Genomic DNA, 16,349 nt, shown 5'->3' on the forward strand with positions numbered 1-16,349 from the left:
CGGGCACGCGCCACCGACACCCCGCCCCTCACTTTCATCTGTCTCCCGAACAGGTGGGAAACGCGTACAAAGTTATTATTATTATTATGAGTTTTTAAAAGTCATAACTACGAGACACAAGGCGACACAGCTTGAACCTGTTGAAGAGGACGGAATATAAACAGATTCACGTGCCTCCGCTGGGAGCTTCGAGGTGTTATTTAGATGGAATTAAAAATATAAATTGTTTTCATTTATGGTTTTGGGGGTACAAGCGCCCTGGTTCTTTTGGAGTTTTCAGCCGACCTCCTCAGTTTGTTGACATAAAGACGCGACACCACGCTTAAAATAATAAAAACATTTATTTTTTTAACCGAACAAGATGTGGACTAGAGCGGAGCAGCACATCCGGGTACTTGGCCTATCCGCTTCCACCTGCTTCTGGGGGAAATAACCCCTCCGCTTTGACTGGCAGGGAGTAAAACTCCAAACTTCTGATGTTTTATTTAAAAATACACACACTTGAAATAAGACTCCAGGGTAGTAGTTGTACTTATTACATATTTATTATGAGCATTACAAAATATAAACTCCTCATGACTTTATGATAAAAGGTTGATGAGAATAAAAGTCATAACATTCAATCATGAGCCATTATTATGAGATTTAGTCATTATTATGACTTTAAAACTATAATTTATAAGATAAAGTCACGAGATACAATGCCATTATGACTTTAAAAGTCAAATATGATGCACTTATTATAACCTTAAAACTTGTGGGACAAAGTTAATGTGAAGATTCAAAGTTATGACAGTTATAATTATATATTATAAGTTGTAAAGTCACTGTCATTTTAAAGCTCATAGTTATGATATATAAAGTCATTATGAGATTAAGTCATTATTATAATGCTCGTTCTCCTTGTGGACATGTGACTTACCCTGGAATTACTTTTTATTAATATTTTTATTATTTTGGAGGCAGAAATACACTTTAATTGGGGTGGGGTGGGGGGGGACTGCCTGGGTGTGTTGAAATCACACTGTGCGTCTACAACACACACGCACACACACACAAAGAAGACAGGGAGCAAGTTGAGGTATTAATCAGTTTATTATACATGAGACAGGGTTTGTTTTCAACCACAGAGGCTGGTGGGAGCTCTAACTTACAGGGAGGTAAATATCAGGTTTGACACCAGAGTTGAAAGTCACCGAATACTCTATTTTGAGGGTTTACATTTAAAAATAAACAATAACTGTATTTTAGAAATCCATGTAAAATAAGTCTTTATTAAGAGACTGGACAGTTGGGTTGTAATTTTAGCCTACACATCACCAAGAATGCTCAAATAAACCCATGACCATTATATGCTTCCAGTTGATTTATTTAAAAACAGAAACTTAGGTAAAATGTTGTTGTTATAATCAGATTTATGCATCCATAAATGTTTATAACCTTTGTGTGCTTTGACAATAGAGAGTAATTATTTAATATAAGTGCTAATTTTGCATTGAGCAAGTTCCTCCAGGCAACTTCTAATGTAAAAAATAAAGCAAAACGAACCAGTATCCCATGTGTGACGGAACAGGCAGCACACCTGAGCAGGTTTGTGTACGGGCAGTGTGATTCGACCAGCTCACTTTTCTTTATCCACGTTTTAGAAAGAGCTCAACTTATTTAACCAACCGTAGTTTACATCTAGTATTCAATATAAACAGAGAGCATTACAAATATTACTTTGTCATTTATATTGAATTGGTGACTTCCTGTCAAACTAAAACGGCCTAATCCTGCTTAAATCTAAATTAGTGGGTTGGTGACCAAAACATCTGGTCTAAAGTTAAATAATTTTAGTTTATGGAAATTAAACTGAATCATTAATAGTTAGTTTTAAGGATAAGGTGGTTTCTGAGTCTATAAGAACATTTTTGTGTATTAAACAAATGAACAGGTGTTACAGAATGACTGTTTTGTTCTTTTATTTTAGTGTTTAAAACCATCATGTAATTTATCAAAAGCTATTCAATCTTGCTTTGACTAAAGTGAAATGAAAGTAATTATTGGCTCATTACAAAACAAAAAAAAAGGGGTAAGAAGAAAATATCTGTTGATGAAAGCTTCCTGAAAAGGGTTGGGATTCGTGGTGCGTGTAAACAGATGAACTGAGCAGGTTCTCCTGTTTGATGAGGAACTCCTTTTTCCTCCTGTTTACGAGCCGATTAGAAGAACTCTCCCATAAATAAAACAAATGATCGTCCTAATAAACACTAAACAGGAGATACTGGCCCAGGAGGTGAATTATAGCAGGATGAGGATATATTACAGTTGTTTTGGCTGTTTGATGCTGATCAGAGGTAACTCAGTCAACTAAAAAAAAAAGAGATTTTGCACTTTTCTTGGAAAACGTTTCATCTTTTACGAGTCTAATTTAAACCTGAGTGATAACAAACTCACTGCGCGGAGAATTACCTTCCCACTGACGGTTCGAACTCTTCAACGAGCGGAGTACACACACAGGGTACAGTTACTTGAAAAGTGGCTGTAAACCATAGTATCTGACCACAGGGAAGCAGGTAAAAAAAACCACCGAAGCTACAGCAGAACCACACCAGATGCACAGAGCTCACAAGCAGCCCATCGCTAAGCACCAGCTGAGACGTCCCACGCACCAGGACCGAAGCTTCTGAAAATAAACACTGGTACTTCCTTAAAGATTAAAACGTACGGTTTATAAATAAAATATCATTTGGGTTATTCTGTTAGCGAATCGCACGGGTACACGCACATCTTACATATTTGCATAATGCTATATTTTCCATGAATTCAAACTGGATTTCACACAAGCTACACGGGGGGGGGTGTCTTTGTGAGCACCTTTGCGAAAACACACACACAAACGTCATATAAGTATGGCTGTGACATGATAACTTCAGTAACTACTTTACGTAAAAACACATCTTCAACCAGCTGAGGGGAAACAAAATTAATTTTTTTTTAAATATCACCGGCTGGATGGAATGAAAGTGTGCAGTCTTGCTGGCCTAACAAAGCTCCGAATACACTGAAGGCTTCCGTATAATCACAGTTGGCTTACGAAAACTTTAAGCAAGCAACATCACAAAAAGGTCTGACACTACAATACTGTCACTACCGCTTACAAACAGTTAGATAGAAAAATAAAGCATCATGACTGGAATGGGTAGAGGTCCGTCTGCGGTGATCCTTGATGTTTCGAGGTTGTTTTTAACGTCGAGGAGCACAACAGATCGACCTTCAGTCACCACTACAGCGTTACAGAGAAGAGTGAAAAGCTCTTTAGATTTGCTTTGTTTTTTTGTTCGATTCTGTTGCACATAAGCACATAACATTGCACTTTCGGACATCAAGTGGTATGAATCTGTGAGGTAAGGAGTAGTAACAGGATTTCTCCTACATTTTTCACTGTGTTTATATGCATGGCACAGATAAAAAATAACTTAGCTTTCGATTGATTGATAAATTTCCATTAAATCTTTTTTTTTGTTGTTAAAGATTTTACCCATCTTAAGGAATGTACAGTATGTGAATGCTTACACTGATTACTATCAGACAACAAATATACATTGATTAAATTGAACTGTAAGCAATACTGAAAGAAATGTCTTTGGGTTTTTGTTGTTTATTCTTAACTAGTTGTTGTTTTCTTTGGTTGTCACAGTAACGAGTTGCTTGGCAGCTTTGGCAATGTCATAGGCACACTGGATAACCTGCTGAGTGACCAGCTGGATGTCCGATGGGCAGGGATTGTGCTCGGCGGCCTTCTGGCACTCGCCGTGGAGCCGACTGGCGCTGGAGGTCAGCAGATAGAGAGAACTCCGTACCGTCTCCAGAGACGGCCTCTGTCAGGAGGGCAAGGAAGGCGAGAGGAGGATGAGACAGGGACAGGACTGGGATCATAAACAACGAATGTGGTCTGTGGCCACAAAGATGCTGGATAAACGCCTGGAAGCGGCCGTCTAATAATCAACTTGGCCAAATCTTTGTATCGCTTAGGATGAATTTTGGTTGTTTACCTTTGGAAACAGGGCAGCCATCTCTGTGACAGCCAGGCAGATCTTTTCAGAGCACGGCAGAAAGCTGTGGAAAACGGGGACAAAAAGATGAAGGAATAGCTACCCGCATACCACTCCAGAACTTTACAACCTGAGATTTGCAGCACCTTAACATAAAAAGAGCTGACTTGTTCAAACATTTAGTTTAACACGTCTTGCATCTTACTGATCACACGCTATACCTTTCATGTTTGGTCTCCTGGGCAGCTCTAAGAAGCTCCTGGATGTTCTTCGTGATCTGCTCCGTCTTACAGATAACATCCTCGGTGCAAGGCAGGGTGGCATCCTCTTCGCCTTCCTCCTCTGGTTCCACCGCCTCGGGGGCTGTAAAAGGGCTGCTATAAACGCAAGGACAAAACAAATGTTACCCTTACAAGAACAAGAAAGAAACATTAAATAAAAGAAGCGGATCTTAAAAACAGGACATGATCTAAAAGTACCAGTTTTTTTTTGTTAATGCATATGTTGTCCTGATCTAAAAAAAATAAATAAAAAAAACTTAACACACTGATGGTTGAACTAAAGCGCAGCCAAGAAAGAGATAGTTATCACAACTAATAAAAACAAAAGAGCAAAATGCAGCTTCAAACCCAAAACAAACTGAGAAGATACTGAAAACAGATCCACAGTGGGGTCTGGATTCCCACGTAAGAATAACAGCTATATATTACCTCTGAGCAGTCAGACTCTGCTCATTTAACACCTGTTAAAGCGGCACAACGGCTTCAGCATCAACCTAAAATGTGCACAATGTGCACTGACAGACAAGATACACTACCGTATTTTCCGGACTATAAGACGCACCTAAAAGCCTTCAATTTTCTCCGAAAACGACACTGCGCCTTATAATCCGGAGCGCCTTATATATGTAAGAAGTTGTGATGTTTTAGTACCACTTTGGTAAACTAAAAAGCTGCACCACTTGCAGCATTAAGGCTCAATTATAGTGGCGCAGGGCTCCACGCACAGCGAGCGGTGGAGCCGTTTATCCTTGACGCTTACGTCGGTGCGGTATGCTTCCAGGAGTTTTGAACCGTTTGATTATCTTTGTGATCTCTCATAGAGGGATCATATAAATGCACAGGCGAACCAGCTCCGCTAGAGCACCAAAATCGTCCATTTTGAATGGAGCGCAGCGTGCGTGATCCACGCTAGGTGATGCGCCTTATATATGACAAAAGTTCAAAAATGGACCATTCATTGACAGTGCGTCTTATAATCCAATCCTACAGTGCGGAAAATACAGTAATTCAAACTTACCATCCTAAAAATTTTGTTCTGCAAAACACAAAGCTATTTTTTATGTCTAATGTTAAGATAGTTGTGTTAGACAATATGTAATCTGCTTGGTTTGTAGTCATGCTCAATGAGAACTTATTATTAGTAGTAGCAGTAAAATGCAGTGTTGGTTTCCTGTGAGTGACATCCAGCTTACTCGTGCACAGTAACTCAGCAGGGATCAGGAGAAAATAAAAAAAAAGGAAACCAATTTACAGTTAGAAAGAAGTCTGTTATTTGAATTGTTTTTTTTTTCCTATCAGACTGAAAGCTTTAATCACAATGACGAAAACGTACTTTGCCATTTCGCAGACAGACGGCTACCAAATAAACACAAACTGTTCTTACTTACCCAGTGTCCTCCAGTTCAGAGTGACTGGGTGTTGTGTCATAGTCATTCTCCAGCATTGCAGTCTGTCCTCCAAGACTACAGCCCTATAGGAACATCAGTGATCAGTCAAACATGGTGGATCTCCAGTATGGTTAGCACACACACACACAACAAACAGTAGACACATTTAAATCCGTCATGCTTCTGAATTAGACATTTCATTTTGAAGTCATCGCAAAGAAAAAGAAGTGCAAAACAAGGTCATTGTGGTGTAAGACATTTGTAGTGCAGCAGATGCAATTAGTAGATGCCACGTGTCCATTTTCGATCAGTGTCAGTCACAAAAAAAACATTGTTTCCCTGGGTTTTATATACTGCTGCAGAGTGACCATTCAGACAACACTGGTGCAACATTTCATCATGGCTGCTAATGTTTACATGAAGGTTGTTCAGATGACTTGAGCTGTGGCAGAGACGCTGTGGAACATGCATGCGGGACTGACAAGAAGCAGTTCAGAGGCACGAGGTCTGGAGGAGAAAAAAAAAAAAAAAAAAGACCGTGGGGTCAAGCAAGAGGATAGTTTTTTCCCCTGGGGCTGCCTCTGAGCCGAGGGGGCTTTCAGTACTCAACCCTTCGAGATCTCTCATCCCACGACCAGGACAGGGGAGAGGGGAAGGTAGGGAGGGAGGAGGCAGCTGTCCCCAAAGGACCCCTACCAATCTAGAAAGGGGTCAAACCGAGTTGAGCATACACGATTGAGATGCAGTAAATCATTGAATGACTAAATGAAAAACAACACCAGCCCCCAAGCCGAGCACCGTCATTTTAAAACCACCACGAGGAGAAACACCAGTGAGGGGTTTTTTGTGCTTACGTTGGTGGGGAAGGGCTGTAAAATGACTCCGTCGTCATGGCGACCCGTTTCGGCTCGGTGGGAGAACTGCTTCGGAGCAGAGCCCGTCTCGTACATGGACATGGCGCGGCCTCCACGGGCCGGATGTCGACCGTGGGGCCCCTGGGGGTGCTGCTGTCCGCCGGGGGCCTGCCATCGCAGCGTTGTGTTCTCGGTCTGCAGGGAGCTCAGCTGTGGATGACAACAAAACATCTCTCAGTTAAATCCTAGCTGGAGGGGGAGGGGGAGGAGGAGGAGGTATCCCTTTCAATAGCTCTGTAGTCAACAGATAAGCCTCCAGGTAAAAGGCAGCTCCACCAGATTGAGTTTGCCTTCATCTCGGCGTTGCTTTGTTTACTCTTTATAGTCTTTCACACAAGAGTTTTGTATCCTTGACAAAAGAACTGCTGACACAGTATGCTGACAGAAACTCTCACAGTGAGATCTCGTGGGAAACAAATGCCCTGAAAGTGGTTGCCCTTCTTCAGAAGAGAAAGAGGAAGAGCAGTGAGAACCATGACTTGTTCAGCTTTCTGTGAAGGGATTTAGAGAACGTCATAATATTATGTCAAGTCCAAAATTAATGTAGAAGAAATGTACAAGGACTGATGTTTGTTATGGTAATATCTAAGCCATACAAAGTTCAGTACAACAAAGCTAATATTTTGTGTTTTTAACAGTTGGATCCTTGTCTAGTTATTCCCTAGACAATGTGGAAGACGGAGAAATAAAATAAAAAAACCTTAAAGCTCTGCTGGCTCAGTAGCTATCATTCAGTACTGACAGCAGCTGAAGTTTGGGTTGGTCCGTGAATAAAGGTAACTTGATGAGCAAAAAGAAAAAGGTAGTTATGAACCTAATAAACCAGCAGGAGGAGGCATTACTCCGTGTCAGCTCAAAGCAAAGAGAAACAGTCCGAGGCGTTCGGGAAAACTAAAAGTGTTAGGTGTGTGTACAGAACACATACAGTCTGACCATCCGCTAATTAAATGTGCATGCTAGCAAACACACAGCACAGTTTAAATGATGACACTAAAGCACTAATCTCTGCTACACAACCGATGGCTGCACAGACACGTGTGAAGGGATCGATGGGGTTTGTTTTGTGCTAACAATCAGATTTAGGATTCTGCCTACATCTTCATTCTGGTTTGCATAAAAAAATTTAAAATTAACAGTAAAAAACTAAGTAAACTTAAGGTTCTATATCTATTATTGCAGATTTAATAAGACTTTATTAAAAGGTATAAGAGCAGCAGCTCCTATGCTGGCACAAAAAAAGACCAATAAGACATCTTTAGGTTTTAGAAGATCATCACCCACAGTTTGAAATAAAAGAGGAATTATTTGCTATATTGAGCAGCTGTCAGGCTGGTTTTCACAATAACATGTCTGTAAAGTCAAACATGCACGTGAACGACTTGATTCAATGTAATTAGACTTGGACTGAGAATCAATTAAGGACTTCAGAAAATCCACCCACCCAGTGGTTTTGATTGTGCCTCAGTTTTTAGCCCATGGTTTAGTGCAGTAAATACATATCAACATGCAGGCAGGCAGTTGAGTAACTAATGCAACGGAGGAAAGCAATCGACCAATCAATAGGCATCAAAGAGGATATAAATGGAATATTTTAAGTGCAACATGACCTCAAACTGAATTATTAATCAATCGACGTGGAATTTCACGGACCTTGCTCTGCATCAACCGCAGCTCCTCACTCAGATGACAGTTGACTTTAAGAAGCTGTTGTATTTTGGCTTCTGATGCGGTGAGGGCACTCTTCACCTCCATGAATTCCTGCACTGTGATTGGTCCATCAGACAGGTCAGAAGACTCTGAGCTCTGAAACAGAAAAAAAAAAATATATATATATATACATACATATATCTGATCAGTTTGCAAAGTCGAGCAAGACCCCCGAGTCTGAGTGTGATTCCAGTTTTGTTTTTAAAGATTAACCTTTGTCCTTCCGTCGTTGCAGTTGTCCGTACATGTGGCCTCCTGTACAGGATCTTCATCCGACGCCACGCTGTCGTAATCCGGCTGGTCGTTGTCTTGGCTCTCGCTGTTATGGCGGCTGTCTATTCCTTGGAGGATCAGCTCCACATTTTCTGAGAGCAAGCAAACCACGAGATCAGAAACTTAGCAGCGAGGAAGATGTTTACGTCCAGATGCTGCAGTTTATTTTTGTTTTTTAATTTACTGGCTCCAAAACAAATTGGAGTTTCTCACAAAAACTCCAAAAATATATCTTCTCCTACAAGGTCCAAATCTGTTTTGCAAAACTGCAGGATTTTTGAGTATTTTTTCTTTTATACAAACATTCAGACAAATCATATGACCCCAGAAAAAGCCCCAAAATATATGAATAAGGGAACTGAAAGTCTGTTAAAATAGCAAACGTCTTCTCATACCTTTCGGACTGTCACAGGAATTACCCCACAGTCTTCGTTTAGCGTCTGCTAAAATATCAATGACGAGGGTGGCGAATTCACGAGCGCTGAACCGGGCCAACTTTTGACGACCCTGAAAAAACATAATAAAATTTTTTTTTTTTAAATCAGCTGTCAAAATTAACTACTGATGCAAATGATGTGGAGACCCATAGGTGAGGTCACTTGCCTGGTTCCTGGTAGATGAATACTCAGGATTGACGGGCAGAAAAGGCACAACTGTGGTTTCTGTGACAAGTGTGCTGTGATTCTGAGTGGCCAGCCACACTGAGAAAGGGAAAGCTTTAAATACAGGTAAAAAAAAAAACAAAACAATAAAACTATGTACAGTTTTGACAAACTCTGCAAGTTAACCTGCATCAGTTTCCCTTCTGTCCACTTCATCATAAACATCCATGGCAAGTTCTTCAAACTGATGGTTGCTCAGCTGCAATAAAATAAAGATAAATTACAGATCCAGTTTAAGAAGATCTGTGCACCAGGAGAATATCAGGTCAGAAAGTCTCAAAGAAATAAATCACAACTAAAAAAATATATATATATCTCACCGACTGCAGCTTCTTCTTCGCAGCCTTCGCAAAATCGGACAAATCCAGACTGCTTTGGACAAAAAACAAATTCTAATATTTTACTTTTTCACCTGACAAACTCCATACCAAACAAAGAGGTGTTAAAACAAATATACTTACTTATTTCTTATTCATCCAAAGAAGCACAAGGGAAAACAGGAGTGTAATTACCCAATGAATGCCTCTTATATTTTACAGTAAAAGACAGATTTAACTGACTTGTGGAAAGGTATTTAAACTCCAGATGAAACCCTCCCAAATCATATCATCAGCTGAGATGTACTCCTCGCTTTTTTTTTTTTTTTGCAACTAAAGCAGAAATTTTTACAAAAACCAGCTATTACCTGTCTGTCATTTGAGGCGTGATGAAGTGCTGCCCGTTTTTGTGATCTAAAACACAACAAGAGGAAAACAGAGAGGGGTTTTCATGAAGCTCCGAGTCGAGCGGCAGGTGGAGGCGAAGCGTCTTCCGGCCCTTACCTGGTCTTCTGCCACAAAGGTAAAACGCCAGCCGATCTGTGAGTTCGTACTGTATCTCCACCAGCCTCTCTGCCAGCTCGTAGTGCCCAGCTTGTCTGCAGAGAGTAAAAATAAAAAGTTCCATAATTGTAATTAAAAGTGACTACATTTAGAACCTCTAAATTAATGGGGGGTTTTTTAATCTCCAAAAGAAGTCCCAGCTCCTGAGCATTACATTAGTTATTAGGAGGAACTACTTTGTTGGGCAATTTTTATTTTTTTTTGTCCTTATGGACCAGCTGCGCCTGTCTACAAGTAATAAAACAGATAAGACACAAAGTGAAATAGGACTGAAGTTCTGACGACCATGTTAAACATTCAAGTAGTAATTATGTTGTAATGTAAGCCACAGAAAATATTATAAAATACTACTTTGACATGTGACTTTACCAGAAGACAAAAACCTTTGCACAATGATTTCTCTATTAATAAAAAAAATATATCTCCTTATACTGTCATTATTCCCATTTTATTTAGGTTTCTTTTTGCAAAAATATAAATACTAAATTAAATAAACTACAATATAATAGAACAATTCAATTTTTTCTAAACAAATGTGCAGAGTTACCGTGCTGAATTAAACACAATGCTTCTGGGTCTGTCTCCAATGTTCATTGTAGCACAAACCATGTCAAATATTTGAGTCGCGTCACGTGACGTCAACGTTTTTTTTTTTTTTTCACTTTCTAACTTGGTTGTATCTCCCTCCTAATCCATAATTGGTTATTTTCTGCACCAAATGCAGGATTTATCCATTATCACATTAGTTAAATAAATAGTGTTTAAATATTAATCTTTTAAAGTACAAGTCTCAGTCAATTCCTGAAAGGGGACTTTTTTTTGGTGATTCACGTTATCTTACTGTTTTACGTTTTCTCTTTATGACCTGTGAGCAAAAAGCTTCTCGTCTATTTATTTTTAATAATCTTTCAACAGCGTGATTTCCCAAGCTTAAAAAAGGACTTGTTTTTGAGGTATTTGCCATGGTGGTTTTCTTTTTTTTTTTTTCCGGCCACCAAGACGGACTGAAGCGAAACGCCTGCCTCTGACAGCCGCCTGACAGTCAAAGGTTTGGGCACAGGAAGCCACAACGCCTCCTTCAGAACAGAATCAAAACTAATTCATATATTTCTATATTTGCTCTAAATGCAAGACGTGTACATTTGATGTCAGTGGGTTGTGTAATTTTACCGCCGTGCTTTTGTTTGGGGTTGAAATATTGCTGCGACAGGAGAGGAGGTGGTTTTGACAATGGACTCATGGGTTGTGGAGAATTCATAGTAAAATGTGTTCTTCTGCAGTGAAATCAAAAAGTAAATGCAGATTATTCAGATAGTTTTTTTTTTTAATTAATTAATTTCAATATATATATGTTTCATTTGTGACTACAGTTAAAGAAAACGCTTTTTGAAAATACTGTTTAAACAACGTCACAAATCATATACATGACCACCTACCAGAGAACCGTTTGGCTCACAGGAAACCCACTCTGTAGGAGAAAGCTAATTTTAAAAATTTAACACCCTTTTAATTCTTTCCTGCCTTTTAGGGGCTTCTGTTCAATCTTTAGAGGATGTGTATCATTTCCTGTCCCACACTGAACAAGTGATGCTTGCAGCTGACGTGCAGGTCGGATTATTTTTACTAAAGTAAAAACTGATGGGACCTGTTATGCTTTTCTTATTGCATCTGTACCACTGGGCTCATCAGAAGCTTTTTGGGGAAGAAGTGACCTGCGTGTTTAGCCGAGTATGACATACATCACACTTCAGTGCTTGAAAACAGGATGCCCCCCCCCCCCAACCACACACACACACACACACACACACACACACCCCTTTAGTGGCTTCTTTGAAATGACAATATGTAGCTGCATACAAATAAAGTTGAATGTATCGTAACATAGTTGTGCTACTAAATGCTGCTCAGACACTAAAAATCCTTTGGAAAACAAAAATACAAACAATAAATGGTGATAAATTAAAAACGTATGTCTCGTTTTACCGTGCGTAATTAATGGGGGTCTTTCCACTGGAGTCCAGAGCTCCGGGGTCAGCGCCGTAAACCGCCAGCAGCTCCGCTTGCAGAATCTGACCTGCTTTCGCTGCTATGTGGAGCGGGGTGTTTCCTTTTTCCTAATATCACATCAGACACAGTTTCAACTTTGGAAAATCAATGGCATTTTGAACACATCAGTTATTTCCCCTCTTATCCTTCTGGTCTTACAGGGTGGAAGAAGTTAGCCTGAGCTCCCAACGACAACAGCCTGAGGCAGGTCTCCAGGTTCCCCGTCCGAACGCTAGAATGAAGTTGCTGAAAGAAAATGAAAGAGCGGTTTGTTTGGATTTGACTGTGAGGTCCATGCATACAGTGTTGGTTTCACTGCATACACATATCTAAAAACTGTCATTTTGTCCTAAAATATGTGGTTATTTTATAGGATAACTGCAAAATGTACAGAATCTAAGATGATATGAAACAACAGCACTTGCCACCTGCATTATGGAGTTTTTATTTATTTTAAATGCGAGCATAACCAGTATGAGAAAATTAAACTGGCAGAGTTTCACAACAGAACTGGCAACAATCTGTACATACACTATATTGCCAAAAGTATTCACTCTCTCATCCAAATCACTGAATTCAGGTGTTCCAATCACGTCCAAGGCCACATGTGTATAAAATCAAGCAGCTAGACATGCAGACTGCTTCTACATTTGTTATTTGTGAAAGAACGGGTCGGTCTCAGGAGCTCAGTGAATTCCAGCGTGGTACCGTGATAGGATGCCACCTGTGCAATAAGTCCAGTCATGAAGTTTCCTCACTACTAAATATTCCACAGTCAGCTGGGAGTGGTGTTATAACAAAGTGGAAGCGATTGGAAACGGCAGCAACTCGGCCATGAAGTGGTCAGCCATGTAAAACCACAGCATTGGTTCAGTGGATGCTGAGACTCATAGAGCACAGAGGTCACCAACGTTCTGCAGAGTCAACATCTACAGACCTCTAAACTTCATGTAGTCCTCAGATTAGCTCAAGAACAGCTGCACCCAAGACTTCCATCATCAAGTGCAGTGAAAAGTGTCGGATGCAGTGGTGTAAAGCACACCACCACTGGACTCTAGAGCAGTGGAGACGTGTTCTGTGGAGGGATGAATCACGCTTCTCTGTCTGACAATCCGATGGACGAGTCTGGGTTTGGCTGCAGCCAGGAGAATGGTACTTGTCTGACTGCATGGTGCCAAGTGCAAAGTTTGGTGGAGGGGGTATTATGATGTGGGATTGTTCTCAGCCACTTAGTTCCAGTGAAAGTCTGAGTGCTTCAGCATACTGAGACATTTTGGACAGTTTCATACTCCCAACTTTGTGGGAACCGTTTGGGGATGACCTCTTCCTGTTCCAACATGACTGCGCACCAGCACACAAAGCAAGGTCCATAAAGACATGAATGAGTGAGTTTGGTTTGGAAGAACCTGACTGGCCTGCAGAGTCCTGACCTCAACCTGACTGAACACCTTTGGGATGAATTAGAGCAGAGACTGAGAGCCAGGCCTTCTGTCCAACATCAGTGTTTGAACTCACAGATGAGTTTCTGGAAAAATGGTCAAAATTCCCATAAACACTCCTAAACCTTGTGGAAAGCATTCCTAGAAGAATTTAAGCTGTTGTAGCTGCAAAGGGTGGGCCAAACATCCTATCAAATCCTATGGATTAAGAATATCTGAATTTCAGTTCATATGCGTGTGAGGGGGGACAAGTGAATACTTTTGGCAATATAGTGTATATAAATAGGACACGCTACTTCTGTCAGGCATTTGACTGATTTAAAGGAACTGGACAGATACAAAAAACATAGTTAAAGTTCCCGTACTTTGAGAGAACATAGAAAATATTCTGTTCCTCTTTTAATGACACTCCAACCTTTTTGATCTGCCACTGCTGTCTCCAAAAGGCTCAGTCAACCAACAGAGTAACAGTGTTACTGCTGTTTCTAATACTGTCAGTGAAGTTAAATATTCAAGTGAGAACCAAAACGCTATACGGTTACCTTACTGAGGTCTTTTGCAGTTACACTATCATCCTCCCGACAAGGCATCCGATGCACGTAAGCCAACATCTGATACTTCGCCTTGATGAACTCTGTCTTGTTGGGGCTGAAAATAAAAATGTTCACATGTGAAACCAGGGGAGCCCCAAAATTGGACAATCAGTACTATTTCCTAAGTAATTTGCAATTCTTGTTTTTTTTTTCCTCTTGCTTGTTCGAATACAAGACTAATCTGTGTTTTATTGTACTTAACTGATTAAAAACTGCCTTGTTATTAACAACAAAGCATGCTCACTGATACTGAAGTTCCTCCTTGTGTTGTGAGTAAAGCTACACACAGTCTGAAGCAGCTGGAGCTTTTGAATGGACGGACAAACAATCAGCTTATTAAGCTGCCCCCACGACTAGCAAGAGATATTTTTCAAGACCTGTTTTGAAGTCCTGTTACTCCAAACATTAACTGCACAATCAGTTCCAAAATCAACTAAAAAGTGTTTTGTTTTTTTTTCTCTGGGAAAGTAATCTACAACTCCTGTCTGTTGTCGACTGAGTGGATGTGTTTGCCCCGACTCTGGGAGCGGGACTCAGCGCAACTGTTTACACATGGCTGAATGTTTATCTTCGCTCCACCAGCCAGACACCAGACTAAAACAATGTTTACCAAGAAATGGACGTGATTCAGTGCATCGCATCTCTCTGTGCTGCAGATTCAGTGATCTAATGGGGTCATACTGGGACAGTACGTCTAACATGTTACACTGAAATGAGCACGGTCTTGTTGCGGGCTCCTCATCTACTGGGAACTGATTGAGGAAGGTCTCCAAGTTAGTCGAGACGGCCTTGCAGTGAGTCATAGTCACGGCGCAGAAGGCCAGCAATGCTTATTCACTGACCTTAACTATGAGAATCTATGTGGCCAGCAGAGCTTTAAACAGAGTGCAAGCAAGCATACCGAAATCTGCAGTGGCATTATCTGAATCCTTAAAAAGCACTTACTGAACTCTGTCCTGGGGGTTGGCTTTGCGCTTCCCGCTGACCGAAGAGGACGGATCCAGAAGGCTATGTTCCCATATGGAATTTGCTCCATTTCCATACAATGTCTGAACCATCTACAACCAAAAAAACAGACATAACAGGCTAGAGCAAGGAAGTTTGTGCTTTTGCATATGCATTTCTCATTGACAAACAGGTAAAACAGTACTGTGCTGATGTTTGAAATCACCCCTGATTTCTTTCTAATTTGCTTCCAAGGAGTCAGACTTTCTTGTAATCTTCGAAGGTGGGTTCAATCAATAGGAATGTAGGCTTTCTGGAAGCTTTTCTTTGGATTTTGGCAGCTTTTTCACCATCTGATTTCAGCCTCCTTCCTTGGAAGCAAAACGCACTATATAAACGAGGTGTGACTCGTGACTTGTGCAGCTGTGTAATGGAGTGCATGTCTGATTATTTAAGTGGATCCCAGTCGTGTCCATGTGATGTCTGCCTGCCCACCTGCAGCTGAGAGGCTGGCCAAGAAGAATGAGTCAGATGTCGAACTTGAGAGCTGTGTCGCCCGAGACCTCGATGGATGCTGCAGCACTCATCACAGATCAACACACCCCTGTTAACAGAGGCCCACCGTGGCTCTGCAACACACACACACATACACAACGTTTGTTAAAACTACTAGCTTTAAAATATGACTCGAAACGATGCGCGTAGCTTTAAACGCGAGCGTCTCCCAACTCGAGCCGCAGATATTCGCTAGCAGTAACAGGTTTTCCCAGCCTTCAACGTGCTCTACAAGGAGGCACTGTCCGACATTACTTGTAATATAAGTAGAAAAAAAGGGAAAACAACTGCCACTGTTCGGCAATGTTAATTAGTTTAAGCTAAGCGGACACAGCAGTAAGTTGAAGTAACAGCTAGCTTGTTAGCTCGGCTGCTAACGGTAAGGCTAGCTTGTTTGCCATCGTACCAGGAGCGCTGCAATCAGCGCAGACCTCTCTGCTTCGCACTCGCTTTGACATCCCTCGGTTGAAATCCTCCGCGTCCAGGGAGAGCAAATGGGTTTTTTAAGGGGTACCACACAAATAATTCGCCCCGAGAGAGTGTTTTTCTTTTCCTAGCAGGCAAAAGAAGCTGTCCGCCTGTGTCTGCCCTCCTCCCTCCTTCTGTTGAACAAAGCGACGTCTCATTC

At 41.0% G+C, this 16,349-nt stretch overlaps 1 protein-coding gene across 6 annotated transcripts; it reads right to left on the reverse strand.

The window, feature by feature from the left end:
• Nucleotides 1–1,076: 1,076 nt before the first annotated feature.
• git2b (G protein-coupled receptor kinase interacting ArfGAP 2b) lies at nucleotides 1,077–16,349 on the reverse strand. Of its 6 annotated transcripts, XM_037979450.1 has the most exons (21): nucleotides 16,128–16,349; nucleotides 15,662–15,795; nucleotides 15,167–15,279; nucleotides 14,171–14,276; nucleotides 12,349–12,435; nucleotides 12,127–12,257; nucleotides 10,084–10,178; nucleotides 9,948–9,993; nucleotides 9,724–9,729; nucleotides 9,583–9,634; nucleotides 9,389–9,461; nucleotides 9,204–9,301; nucleotides 8,996–9,107; nucleotides 8,541–8,692; nucleotides 8,271–8,423; nucleotides 6,561–6,770; nucleotides 6,317–6,406; nucleotides 5,707–5,789; nucleotides 4,259–4,414; nucleotides 4,038–4,101; nucleotides 1,077–3,863 (listed from the first exon to the last, which is right to left on the reverse strand). In XM_037979450.1, exons 1-21 carry the CDS (start codon nucleotides 16,177–16,179, stop codon nucleotides 3,654–3,656), a joined length of 2,223 nt encoding a protein of 740 aa, XP_037835378.1. In that variant the 5' UTR covers nucleotides 16,180–16,349; the 3' UTR covers nucleotides 1,077–3,653. The 6 variants fall into 6 exon arrangements, with proteins under 6 accessions (XP_037835378.1, XP_037835379.1, XP_017266191.1 ...); XM_037979451.1 differs by lacking the exon at nucleotides 9,724–9,729 and having other exon boundaries at nucleotides 9,583–9,631; XM_017410702.3 differs by lacking the exon at nucleotides 9,724–9,729.

This window comes from Kryptolebias marmoratus, linkage group LG14 (assembly GCF_001649575.2).
Source record: "Kryptolebias marmoratus isolate JLee-2015 linkage group LG14, ASM164957v2, whole genome shotgun sequence".
Taxonomy (NCBI): Eukaryota; Metazoa; Chordata; class Actinopteri; order Cyprinodontiformes; family Rivulidae; genus Kryptolebias; species Kryptolebias marmoratus.

What these genes read in the sequence shown, in the direction of transcription:
- git2b (XM_037979450.1), bottom strand. Translation starts at nt 16,179, where the DNA reads ATGTCAAAGCGAGTGCGAAGCAGAGAGGTCTGCGCTGATTGCAGCGCT. An exon ending in CGCTGATTGCAGCGCTCCTG is followed by an intron (nt 15,796 to 16,127) that starts GTACGATGGCAA and finishes TGTGTGTTGCAG; the next exon opens with AGCCACGGTGGGCCTCTGTT. An exon ending in AGGCTAACTTCTTCCACCCT is followed by an intron (nt 12,258 to 12,348) that starts GTAAGACCAGAA and finishes ATGTGATATTAG; the next exon opens with GAAAAAGGAAACACCCCGCT.